Raw genomic sequence first — 13,719 nt, 5'->3', positions numbered from 1 at the left:
TAGTCGCAATTCGTGCTCATCGCATTTTGTTATTGATGACATTTGCGTTTATAACATTTGACTCGTGATTGGATAGCATGAGTTTCAGTAATTTGAAGCCAGCATTTGTTACGCTGCTAGTGCCTTTATTTATTTCATTGCTTCGGCTCTAAGCCAAGAACTTGCGCCCTTCTTCCTCTTCTTGGTTCAGGCGGTAAAAGCTAGACCACTGAATAAAACGTTGAAAAGAGCGCGAGAAAGGTATTTCGCTTTAAAAGAACCAACGAAAGCCTTTAAAGCAGAAATTTGTTGTGCATACACTTTAATTACTCTTAGGGAAGGTCCACTGAGTGCCACAGGCTCAGGACATTACTACCAGCGGTCTTGTCAGAAATCCAGGCTTTTGTTTTTTCGAGTTGTTCACTGGTGAAGTGGTTCTTCCAGTCTCCCACAATGCCTTTTCGTAAAAAGGCAGGCGCTGTTTGAGAGCCGGCATCCTTGATCATTGCGGCATTATCGACAAAGTTCGTAGATTCCTCACTTCCTATGCATACTTTGCAGTTGTCGGATTGAAACCTGTCCACCGGGTTGTGTTTGATGAACGCTTTCATCTTCTCTAGGCGGCAAGAGTCGAGAACGTGCCGCAGTAGGGCTTCGTCTTGACGCATCGCTGTGCCGTGCTCTTTGCCGAGAAAATCGGCGATCCTCAGAAGCTGTGCCCTGCTGTCTGCATTGAGTTCTTCGTAAGTGATGAACAGGACATTGGCATCTCCTCGACGCTCGTACCAGGAGAGCAGGTGGTCAAAGTAGTCACCGTATGGAACCTGAATGAAATGTGGGTAAATATAAAGGCGACTGAAAATTTTTTGTATATGACACTGGCGAGTAAAGCAAGCAAAGTTAAAGGGCCTCTAATGCATTCGTCATAGACGACACGGGGGCAAAGGTCATGGGCGACCTTTTCCTCCGTCCTTTGTGTTTGAGCAGCGCGCAGCATGTTCCTAGCTGCTCGCCGTTATTCCTATGACATTCAAATTTCTTGTTACCGCATTCATTCCTTCGCACTTGAGGCGAAACTATGACTCTTTACAGTAAAAGCTGTTATGCGATCACCACAAGGGCCGTGTTTGGCGCCGTAGTTGTCGGCCGCCGCCGCCGCCGGTGTCCGTAACCGCTACCGCGCGAAATAAGGGAAAAAACAAAATAAAAGATATCCAGGATGAAACGGGGTTCGAACCGGGGTCCTCTGCGTGGGGGCCAAGTATTCTATCTAAAAGCCATGTCGCTGCCTGAAACTGTTTGCAAAAAGATCCTACACAGGCTTCATGTCGGGAAGGAATCGCATTAACATATGTAATGTACAGTGGTAGAACAATAGAATAACAACCAGGTGTCACAGAGCGCGAATTCTATAACCAGGCGTCCCACAAGGCGAATTGCGCAACGAGTGGGTTGTTGAATGCTTCCAAACCATTACAAACGGCTCTGCCATAATTCATCATTGTCATCAGGTACCGTATCAACAAAGTACACATAGTGCCATACAGATGTTTAGCGGGTACCACGGTTCTCCGCAGAATGACGAATATTGACGTAGTGGCTGCTTCCTTCCTTCGCAAAAATTATGATCATATACAGCATTGTGGGATCCTCACAAATACTCTTCTATTTGTTGGCAAGGAAGCCCATACGGCCCCCATCAATAATTTCCTCAGGGTCTCAATAAAGTTATTTCCCTGTCTCTCTCTCTTTGTCATGCTAACGCATGTGTTATAGCGTGGTGAGATAGTGAAATAACGACCGGGCGTGACACAATGCGAATTACGTAACTAGTGGCTAGTTTAAAGCTTCCAACCCATTACAAAGGGCTCAGTCATAATTCTTTATCATCATCAGCCATCGCATCAACAAAGTGCACATAATGCCTTACAGATAGTACCTCGTTTCTCCGCAGAATGACGAATAATGTCGTAGTGGGTGCTTCCCAACTTCCCAAAAATTATGGTATGTGGCGTAGTGGGTACGTTGCTAGTGAACTTGTATTAGTAGCCCCAAGAGACTTTACAGCGGGCTCTAGAAATGCCGCTCTTCCAGCTTTCGCTGTAACTATGGTGGCTTTCCGCGCAGGCCTGACCTTCTTAAATTACACGCACGCCGCAAAGACGAAGTTAACGGTGTTATCGTGCAGCTCGCGCTAATGAAGCCACGAGGTGCGCAGGTGGCACCGTGTATTGTAGAGACACGTGAAAGGGAAGATCGACATTCCACATCGCCATGATTGGTCTTTGTAAAAATTACACCATTTCCCGCTAAAGGGGACCATGAGGCGATGCGAAGCCGGAGCACTTGCACGATCGCGTTCCGTTGGCGTTCATTGGGCATGCTACGACCTCGCGTCGTGGAACGCGAAGAGGGACGCTACGCGCGTCGTATCTTCCATCTAGCCTGGCCGTTAATTCTCACAGGGCGAGCGGGGAATGCGGTCGACAGGCGGGTGAGAGGGGGGCAGCGTAGGAGAGGAGAGAGAAGAGGAGGGGACGCGCATGCGCTCGAGCTCATCGCGGCGTTGCGCAGGAGAGAATTTCGGCATGTCGAGCCCGCGTTTCAGAGGAAGAGTGGAAAGGGGGAGGGGAGAGGGTATGTGGAGATGGGAAGGGGAGAGGGGGAGTGGAGAGGAGGTGTGTGGAGAGGGTATGCGCATGCGCAGTAAGGGCGGTCACGCCGCACACCACCACCACCACCACCACCGGATTGAGCTCCGCCTTAAGATACTTCGCATCTAAAAAACTTCTCAGAATTGAGGGCATCGAACATACCATGTATGCTGATGACATCGCTACATGGTGCACTGGAGGTAGACGTCAACGAAGCCTATCTCGAACCCTCACGCCTTAGATGCTCTCCATCGAAATTGGAGCTCCTTTTATAGATCTTTGCATCGGGCGAGGAGGACCGGACCGGCAACCACCGATTTCCACCTCTCTGGCTCGTTTGTGATGGCGCGGAGTGTGCCGGCTTGTGCTTGGTTGAGGGGCATTGTCGAACAATGTTTGCGTGTTTTAGGTCAACCTGCGGATTTTCTTCTCTTTTATTGCAATTTCCGCCAGAGAAAGGTCCACAGGAAACCACTGGGCCGTTTTCGTTGTTCTAACAACTACAGAGAAATGAGAAACTGCTGTCTGATTAAGTATGCGGCGTATATCTCTAAGCGTGGAGTGTTTGCGGTTGCGGACTCTTCAAGGTACACCGTTTGTGTTACGTTAGCGGTTCTAAATCGGCAAGTACCGAAATATCTCCTATATACCCAGTGTCCCACACAGTCAAATGACAATCGGATATGGCCAGATAGGCGAACGAACTTAAGCGTCAAGTACGCCCCTGTCCAGTAAAGCGCGAAACATCTAAGCACCACTCGAGTAGCCACCCGGGTTGTTTTCGCTTCGTTTTATTATTATATTTGAATGTGATGTGGTACGTCTGAAAATTAGCCTCGCAGCTCGGCTCAACACGGTGATCGCTGCAGTTTATGTAGCGGTATTAGAGCGGACGAGAAATCTCTAACTTCGCAGCAGGGTAACCGGCATGATGCGTTTAATTCTTGCTCTGGATCGGCCTTGTAAAACCCGAACATTCACTGAACACTACATGAAAAGGACGTGGCGAGAATCTTGTCGTGAGGTTACCATTTCCGTAAGAAAGTGGTTTGTATCGTATACGAAATGTGATATAAAAGCCGAACAGTAAAAAAAGAAAGAAAAAGAGAAGAAGGAAAAACATTCTGTCGCTTCGTGTCTAGAACTACCTCGGGAAGACAATTATTCACGTGGTCAAGAACCGTGTCCGACAAGCCGCGCAGTGATATACAGCCCGGTTGATTCTCTTATAAGCGCAAAACAAAAACCACGTTGTTATGATTGCCTAGTGTTTCTATAACTGCCAATTTTGTTGCTTATATTTGCCAACGACAGTAAGAATTTCGAAAAAAAAGAGTACATCTGGTAGACGAAGTTATAAAGAAAAAAATAAACACGAATCACTTCCGATGCCAATCATAGGCTCGAGCCCGGGCGCGCTTTGTGCCTCATTAACAAAAGAAACTTTACGACCGTCTTCACCTTATCGCCGCCGAAATCCTAGCAAATGTTACGACTCTCAAAAGAAAAAAAAAAGAAAAAGAAGAGCGCCGGCAGGTAAACATCGGCATCGATTTTATCTACCAGCTCCCATTTTGTTCGTACCGGAGGACAATAAACGAGCGAATAATAAGCGTTGACTTAAAATTTGGGAAACAAGATAGCCGACAGTTTGTGAGCAACAAACAGATGGCCCGCGCCACGAAATCGAGACTGTGTGCTCACGCACGACCGCATGTACGAGCGGTAGTCGGTGCGACAGCATAAAAATACTAAGAATGAAAAAAAAAACACACTAAGAGATTACAGTGCAAGAAAAATTTCGGTGTATCCCCAAAGAGTTCCAGCATCTGCTTGCCCAGCGAGAACGAGTCGAACAATTTGCACAGTTTACCGACAGACAGTGCCGAAAATATATAACGACCACTTGCGACACGTTTGCACCCTCAGTGGATGAAACCTTTTCAGGGCGTCTCAGAGAATCATTTCCTACATAAACTGCATCACTTGATACGAGATTCCGCGCGTCAGAGCGAAAATAAACGACTAGAACGGCAACCACACGCATACCTTCCATACAAGCGCGGAGCTTCGCACATGCCAGTCGGTTGCGAGACCAGAGACGGCGCCGCCCGCTAGGCAATATGGCGGCGCCCACAAAAAAAAGGTCTATAACACCCAAGAAATGCGGTCCACGGCCTAAGGAGTGAGTAACACTGGAGAACAGCAACATTAAACTCTCCACTAGGAGTGCAGGCCGTATACCCAGAGTCGATTGAATCACAACCTCAGGTATGACCATTCAGTCGGGTAGTTCTAACTGTAAGGCTATAGCCGAGCTCATTGCCAAAATACACAACGCCGTTCATCTTGTTCGGAGGGTTTCCAATCGACATTGTGAGCAGAACAATCTTCTTCGTGTAATGCATGCCTTTGTCCTTTGCCACTTCAATAAGTAGACGCTATGTACCGCTGGAAGCGCGAAGAGAGAGATGCACAGAACGCACTGCTTAGGAAAGTTCTGAGAAAGGAGAGTTCTTAGAATACCAATTTTCGCTCACACAGAGCGTTTGCTTCAGCTCAGCATTCAGAACACCCTAGAGAAGCTCCCGGAAGCTCAGGAACGCGTACAACTAGCTCGTCTCACTACTACCGAAGCGAGTAGGTGCATCCTACGGGATCTCGGTCATTGCCCCGATGTGATCACCGGAGACTCTTTCAGCATTCCTCATTCTTTTGGCCAAAGCATTACGATGGCGCCTATCCCAAGAAACATGTACCGGGATCAGAACCGCGGTAGAAGGAATGAGAGAGCTGCTATCATCCTTAAGCAAATATACAGTGATTAGCGATAGGTCAGCTTTTTGGACGCTGCTTTATATAGAGGACGCCAAGCCTTCTCAATTGTAACCATCGATTCTAAACAACAAATTACCCATGCTGCCTCAGTCCGGGCCAGGAACTCAGAAATTGCCGAACAGATGGCAATCACACTAGCCTTGCTTGATGACACGCAAGACGCTATTTATAGCAACTCGGGGTAAGCAGTCAGAACATTTGAATAAGGCATTATTTCTAAGCAGGTCCTCCGGCTCTTCGAGGGTAAGGAAATCACACACCACTTCATTTATTGGTTTCCCTCACATCAGAGACAGATAGAGGGTGTTCCCCCCAACCTCAGTGAGTCGGGTGTCGGCGCAAGGGGCTGCGCGCGACCTAACCTACCGCGCTAGTCCCGGACAGCTTGGAGACGACGCCACCGAGAATAGGGACACTCCTTTTACCTACAACGACGTAGCAAAATACCCTTAACAGCGAAGCTGTTTAGCAAATCATTCCTTATGAGTCGATCGCAAAAAACTATCGTCATCTTAACGGGTATGTGCCACGGAATTTGGGAAGATGCCACTACTCACCGCTACGGCGTGGCCTGTAGTAACCCTGAGAACGAGTACAGAGAGCGAAAGAGGGGAAGGAAGAAACAAACAGAGAGACGGAAAGAAACATATAAGGAAAGAGAAAGAGCAAAAGTCTTGCTGAAAAGGAATCCTTCGCGAGGCGCAATTTGAACCCGCGCACTCTCCATCCGAAGGCGAGCATCCTAACAGGGCCATCCAAGCACGCTTCCGGCATTGCCTTGTTTAGTATAGTGTAGCAAGGGGTGGGAGAGGGAAGTGCGCATGAGGAGGAGAGATGTGGTGGTGAACAAGGGGGAAAGGAGGAGGTGTGAGAGTAAAGCATGGCACAGAAAGAATGAGAAAGAGAGAAATAGAGAGAAAGAAAAACATAAAAAAAGAGTCGAGAGAACATCAATGAAAGAGGGAGACAAAAGCAGAGAGAGAAGAAGATCTAAAGAAAGAGGAAGCAAGAATCGCGTCGTCTAGCGACCACGTACCGCACCACCTGGCCAAGCCGCACATGCGCAATAGCTAAGCCACGCCCAGCGACGGAGACATCACGCGCAACCTCCGCTCTATAGTGCATGGCCTGCCTGCGTACCCCCGTGGAAGAAGCGGCGCATCTCGAAACTAGACGTGCCTGTCGACGAGGAGTACGAGCGGCGACGGGCCCGTGCTTCGCTGTGCCAAGCTTCGCTCGACTTAGTGCAAACTGCCTGCAAGCTTTTATGTCTTATGCAGAATTTACTCTTTTCCACATCCGCGACTCAACAGAGCTGATGCCGTCACACTTTGGCATTTACAAACGAATACATATCCTAACCGGTGTCTTTTACAAACGATCTATCCCGATACTTGTACCGACAGTTCTTCTCCGTCATGAGGAGAAATGTCCACGTTAGAACATATCCTCTGGCGATGTGCCCGGTCACACTCTACGGTTGATAACAACTAGCGCTCCGTAGCCCCCTTCTGGCCGAACAACTCTGGGCTGTCCAGCAGGCCCACGATACGGCCGAGAGTCTTGGCCTTGTGGTTTCTACGTGGGAGCGTCCCGCTGGGTGTTGAGACACGCTATGCAGGACCTCAATAAAGTTTACCATACCATATCATATATCACAATTAAAATGTGTCAACACGAAGACAAACTAAACTTCCTTCATCAATGTTTTGCCGGGTGGTATGACGCTTGGAAATTTTGTGGTCTTTATGTTGTGCGGTCATATTGCAACTCATAGTATGTATTACGCCTATCCTGATATTAACGCCGTGTGTATCAAGGATAGATTTCAGGGGTGACATGGTGACATGTGTCTCTCGACAGGGAGGATACCAGAATCTTGGAGGAATGCCAACATCATCTTGATCCATAAGAAAGGGGACGTCAAGGACCTGAAAAATTACAGGCCCATCAGCTTACTGTCCGTTGTCTACAAGCTATTCACAAAAGTAATTGCTAACAGAATTAATAGGACATTAGAGTTTAATCAACCAAGGGACCAGGCAGGATTTCGTACAGGCTTCTCAACAATAGACCATATTCATACTATCAATCAGGTGATAGAGAAATGCGCGGAATACAACCAACCCCTATACATAGCCTTCATAGATTACGAGAAGGCATTTGATTCGGTGGAGACATCAGCAGTCATGCAAGCACTGCGGAATCAGGGCATCGACGAAGCCTATATAAACATAATGGAAGACATCTACAGCGCATCCACAGCCACTATAGTCCTTCATAAAGAAAGCGACAGAATCCCAATAAAGAAGGGCGTACGACAGGGAGACACGATCTCTCCAATGCTATTCACCGCGTGTTTACAGGAGGTTTTCAGGGCCCTAGATTGGGAAGAATTAGGGATAAGAGTTAATGGAGAGTATCTCAGTAATCTGCGATTCGCTGATGACATTGCATTGATGAGTAACGCGGGAGACGAATTACAGCTCATGATTACTGAACTGGATACGGAAAGTAGAAGAGTAGGTCTGAAAATTAATATGCATAAAACTAAAGTAATGTGGAACAATCTTGGCAGAGAACAGCGCTTTGCGATAGGTGGCGAGACGCTGGAAGTTGTAAAGGAGTACGTCTACTTAGGACAGGTAGTAACCGCGGAGCCGAACCATGAGAGTGAAATAACTAGGAGAATAAGGATGGGATGGGGCTCATTCGGCAAGCACTATCAAATCATGAATGGTAGTCTACCACTATCTCTCAAGAGGAAGGTATATAACAGCTGCATCTTACCGGTACTTACCTACGGAGCAGAAACCTGGAGACTTACAAAGAGGGTTCAACTTAAATTGAGGACGACGCAGCGAGCGATGGAAAGGAAAATGATAGGTGTAACCTTAAGAGACAGGAAGAGAGCAGAGTGGGTCAGGCAACAAACGGGGGTTAAGGATATCATAGTTGAAATTAAGAAGAAGAAATGGATATGGGCCGGCCACGTAGCACGTCGGCAGGATAACCGGTGGTCATTAAGGGTAACTGACTGGATTCCAAGAGATGGCAAACGCGTGAGGGGGAGACAAAAAATTAGGTGGGTAGATGAGATTAAGAAGTTTGCAGGTATAACGTGGCAGCAGAAAGCACAGGACCGAGTTGATTGGCGGAACATGGGAGAGGCCTTTGCCCTGCAGTGGGCGTAGACAGGCTGATGATGATGATGATGATGGTGACATGTGTCAGCTCTTGTAGTTTTTGGGGTACCAGCTCTGCATTCAGCACATGCCCTTTATCTTTTTACAGTGAAGCTATCTCGGTCTACTTTATGCTGCCGCCGCCTCTACCGTCGACGTCGTCGTCGTAGTAGTAGCAGCAGCAGCAGCAGCAGCAGCAGTAGTAGTAGTAGTAGTAGTAGTAGTAGTAGTAGTAGTAGTAGTAGTAGTAGTAGTGGTAGTAGTGGTAGTAGTGGTAGTAGTAGTAGTAGTAGTAGTAGTAGTAGTAGTAGTAGAAGAAGAAGAAGGCTTCGCGCACGTTACATAACCAGAAGGGTGAGAGTGAAGGGGTGCGTATATTCTTTCTATGGTATAAAAAAGTGTTTCTCGGTTGTACTTTGTAGTTGCTGTATACTTGTTTTCATTTGTACACTTCCCTTCCTTTCATCCCAATGTTCATTTTACATTCAGTTGAAATGTTGTTAATTCTCTAATGCTTTACACTTTGTAACGTGCTTTCTTCCATTGTTTTGAAACCAACATCACCACTGTCTGCCTGAGGGACTGGAGCGTTGTCAAGCCGAAGAACTCTCGGCTGTTTTTTTCCAGTTCTCCCTTTTTCACCTTACGTATGAAATGGTGAAAATAAAAGATTTTGATTGATTGATTGATTGATTTGATTGATTGATTGATTGATTGATTGATTGATTGATTGATTGATTGATTGATTGATTGATTGATTGATGATTTCATATCTAGGGGAGGATTTGCGTCACCATATGTGGCCCACCTAGCCAATCACATACACTCGCGCGCTTGTAGCTTCGCTGTCCGAAGGTATTCAAGGCGTGTAACACTCTGTGAAATTCATTTTCTCGTCCATGTTGCAAGTGGACGAGAAAAAAAGAAAAATGGATACATGGCAGACATGGCCAAGGAAAAGCAGCATGAACAGCTCACCTCTCCAGAAAGGAACGTGGTCAAGAAGCTGTCAAAGTCCGGGAAAGTATTCGGTGTAAATCCCTTCAGGAAATAATAGTAGGAAACGGCACAGTCGAACGGATTCCTAGCGACGTAAATGTACTTGGCGCAGTGGCGGGGCTGAAGAACACTTCTTGGCAGGTGGGTCACAATGGGGCCTTTTTGGGGGCGATTCTCCGCAGCCTCGGCTCCCCTGGCATCGACGAACGGGCTCATGAGGTCATAGTCGCCGATATCCGATGGCAGATGTCCACGAGTGAGAATGTTGCACACAATGTATTGGGTCCACGTGGTGCCACACTTCGGGTATGTTACGATGAAGATGTCCCCTTCGCGCGCCTTGTATTTCATGGCAGAGCGGAAGTTTTCTTCGCGGAACGCTGTTGGTATGCAGAACCCATCGATGTACTGATACAGCGGCGTCGTCATACTTTACTCTGCCTGTGGTTTCACGCACCGTTTTCTGCCTGAAAGTCCAGAAGAAATAGTTCAGTTATTTGCTTGTAATTTTGCGGTTCCATCGACAACATTTAGGTTGCCAAGTGTGCTCAAGTGTTTCCTTCACACGTCCTCGGGACATCGCATGTGCCAAATTCATGAGAGCTCGTTGAAGCAAGGAATGCCGCTGTAGGCAATAAGTTGTTATGTGTAATTACCCTGTATTGTTCAGGGCAACAGCGGCGGTCTTTCCCAGCCTTTTTGTGTATGCATGGCTCGCTTTTCTCCAGCATAAATAGGTGAGGAGAAGTAGAGTAAGGTGGCGCTTAGGGAAGACAAGCACCTCCTCAACCTCGCTTTCCTTTCCTGTCCCTTGTTATGCTACATTATACTATACCTGCCTATGCTATACTCTACCGTGCTCTCGTCCTTTCCCTCCTCCTTGTCCTCACTTCCCTATACAATGCTATGATATACATGGTTGCGCGATACGTGGTTTTGCCTACGTAACTCCAAGGGACAAGAGACGACAGCATACGAAAGCGCGGGCCCCTAAAGCGCTCGGCAGTTAAAATTTTGGTGGTAACCAGGTTCCATAAAACACAGTCCAAATAACTTGTGTACGAAGAGCATGCCGCGCTTTTAAATGTTCGTCTTAGTCCGTTGGTAGTTCACTTCCACCAAATGTGAACGATTTCTTCCGAACAAGTTTACCGCTGTTCGCTGCATAAGCTGCCTTGCGTTCTTTTCCATCTAGGCGTACACATCTCAGAATTGTTTCCACGGATTCTATTTCTGCGAACATGGGCATGATAGCTCTCCATAAAGGGTGCATGTTCGGCGATTCTATGGGACATAAATCACTGTATTGATTTACTTGTCGTGTCTTTCGCAAGTAACTGCCGCATTTTTTTGAAATTGTTTGGTCAATACTGGTTCAACTATTCTATCCTTTCAAAGTATGAGAGGAACAAAATGAAGCGCTTAAAAACGCGGAAAGGCGGTCGTCAAGCACTCTTCAAAACATGTACGACGTCAACACATGACGCCAATGTTGTGGCGGAGGCATCCCACTATATTCTATACGTACATAACCCAATAACCAAAACTGCTTACCAGCAGAAGTAAGCTCCGAGTTGTGCCTGATTTCAGAAGCTCGCTTTGTGTTCCACTTAAGGATAGCCGACAGCGTTCCGATAGCAGTGTAATATATGCACTCCACACAAAACTCAATGCAAGTGTTTTGCCCGCGTGTCGCGCTGCAGAATTGTTCGTTGAATGGGGATTGCTCGAGTAGTTATCAGAACCCTGCCACTGAGTCATGAGTAGAGGATGGTATTCACGCCGCAGCTGGGATGCAGAGACGAGAATTTGAAAATAATAACAGGATTTTCCGCCCACAAATAAATGCACGTGTCACGAGCCCACCATTGCTGTGGTTGCTGCAAAGGCCGGGCTTCCATACAAGCCAGTTTTCGCCTACCAAAGGTTTTATGGAAAACGTTTTCACTACGGAACAAATGCTTTGTTTTTTCACCTATGAAATGTAGTGGCATGGGACTATTGGCCTGTGGCTGGCAGATATTGTGACAATTTTCAGGCTCTTAGTGATTCAGCATTCAATTTCACCATGTCTCGGACGCATTTTGGCAGAAGATGGAAAAAAATGTGGCATCTTCGCTAAGTTTGGCCATCGCGGCTGCCGTGGCTGCGGCCAACAAACCGGCGAAGCGATTGCAAAATAGTTGCTGCAGTAGGTTCAACTGCGCCAAACACCTACCTGAAAATTCGTTTTCATACTCACTGCAGAGGATCGTTTGTCCTGTCGGGGAAAATGGCCCCGTCTACTCCGACGAGGCGCGGTGGGGTCGCGCCCACTCACTAATCCGTGACGTCGCTGTCACGTGATTCGCAATCCTCCCGTGTCCCGCGCCGATTTTTTCCTCGTGTGAATACCCCTTAAGGGGAGATGCTACTCGAAGACACTTTTTCTTTATTATGCTGATTTCAAATATATAATTAGTTTTCTTGCAAGTTGCATACTTTTAGTTCTGCAACATGACAAAGTGAAAAACTGAAGCATTTTGCCCCCCCCCCCCCCCTCTTTTCAGACCTAAACTTCAATAATTTTTTACAATTGATAGTTCATAATGTTTCAAATAAAGTGCGGAATGCAAATAACTAATTAGGAAGTCCATACAAAATATGTACTAGACGTGAAAAATTTTAACGTTGGAAGTTCATATTTCTCCTACCCTAGTGAAAGTTTACATAACTTTTTTTTTATTTTATAATAAGGATATCGAAACTTAAACAAGATAATTGCATTTCTCGTACTTTGGAAAAACTTTGGGAAAAATTTCATGCAGATCTGAGCACCAGAAGTACCCGAAAAAGGAGGGGCACATTGACAAAAATGGCAAAATTTGTGTTTTGAGAAAAACGAGTTTTAAAGTCAAAATTGTATGTTTATTTATCAAAGATGTCATTGAATGCAACGAAATTTGTACACAAGAAAGAACAATCCTCCTTGTAGTGGCCACTGCCATTAAAATGCGCCAGCACCATAGGTTTGGCCCTCACGGCTCTTTCGAGCTGACTCCTCGACAAGAGATTTTTTCTTCAGCGCACGCCGACGGGCCCTTGCTTCTCCTTCTGGTTTTTGAGACATTTTTTTCTGGCGTGTGCTGTCCCGTGATGTGCCAAGAGCAACCAGATCATGAGACGGGAGCACGCCAAGCTCTTCCAGAACACGTTCAAAACTGGAGTGCCCTCGATTAAACCAACATGTTCAGTGCTCTCATATCAGCAATCAACGAAGACTCGTCGTCCTGCGATTTTTCTTCGTCTTCGAAGAGTCCGATCTTTTTCTGGGAGGCACTAACATATTCGAATGCCGCGGCAAACTCGTCGGACGCATCGGCGTCACTGCCACTACGCCTTGCGGCAGCAGACGATCTTTTCGTGGTTTGAGTGTTCGGCTTTGATTTGCGCCGGCGTCCTCGAAATTTGTGCGTCGCGTGAAACTTCACAGGCCGGTGACCGCGCTTCCTACGGCTTTCTTCATCCATAACCGATAAGCACTCGAGAAAAGCGTTGTTCAGCTGCGCTGCTCGACGAGACACGGATCCTGCAAGTAGGCTTCACAGCACACACAGGCGCGCAGCGGCCAATGGCGGCTCCCGATCCGTACCACGTGATTTAAAGCCAGTCGCGGCGCTCGAAGGCGGCAAAAGCGTGCTTCTCTTTATTATTTCTTGCGCTGCAGCAGCGCGGGAAACTGTTGTTATTTGAAGAGTGAGGCTCGGCTCTTCGCCTCATGCGGTCGACAATGGTGAGCGGCGGCGCATTATCAGCGGCAAGGTGCTCGAAGATGACACACTTTCGGCCTTTTGACAGCCACCTTGTGCTCTTTAGACGCAATTTTAAAGCATTTCCAGTTGAGTCTCGACATTGATTTTTTTTTTCAGAACAGTAGAGGTACTAATCTTAACAAAACAGGCGAAAACAAAAAATCGATAATTTTGTAGAAAACTCATGTTTTTCGACCCGCATCTCCCCAAAGCGTGCGAAAAATCTTCGCCCGCTTTTGACGTATTGGAAATTCTTGCGGCAATCGTTTCACG

The 13,719-nt window shown here is 46.9% G+C and overlaps 1 protein-coding gene across 1 annotated transcript; it reads right to left on the bottom strand.

The window, feature by feature from the left end:
* Positions 1-311: 311 nt before the first annotated feature.
* LOC119373226 (sulfotransferase 1C2) lies at positions 312-11,403 on the bottom strand. Its single transcript, XM_037643235.2, has 3 exons — positions 11,210-11,403; positions 9,635-10,122; positions 312-803 (listed from the first exon to the last, which is right to left on the bottom strand). Exons 2-3 carry the CDS (start codon positions 10,082-10,084, stop codon positions 312-314), a joined length of 942 nt encoding a protein of 313 aa, XP_037499163.1. The 5' UTR covers positions 10,085-10,122; positions 11,210-11,403.
* Positions 11,404-13,719: the final 2,316 nt, after the last annotated feature.

This window comes from Rhipicephalus sanguineus, chromosome 11 (assembly GCF_013339695.2).
Source record: "Rhipicephalus sanguineus isolate Rsan-2018 chromosome 11, BIME_Rsan_1.4, whole genome shotgun sequence".
In the NCBI taxonomy this organism is placed as follows: domain Eukaryota; kingdom Metazoa; phylum Arthropoda; class Arachnida; order Ixodida; family Ixodidae; genus Rhipicephalus; species Rhipicephalus sanguineus.
This window is presented reverse-complemented; position numbering and strand designations above follow the sequence as displayed.

Bases quoted from the DNA above. Each gene is read 5' to 3' on its own strand.
- LOC119373226 (XM_037643235.2), bottom strand. From the start codon at position 10,084: ATGACGACGCCGCTGTATCAGTACATCGATGGGTTCTGCATACCAACA. The intron at 804-9,634 runs GTGAGCTGTTCA...CATTTCATTCAG, and splicing joins CCACGTTCCTTTCTGGAGAG to GTTCCATACGGTGACTACTT.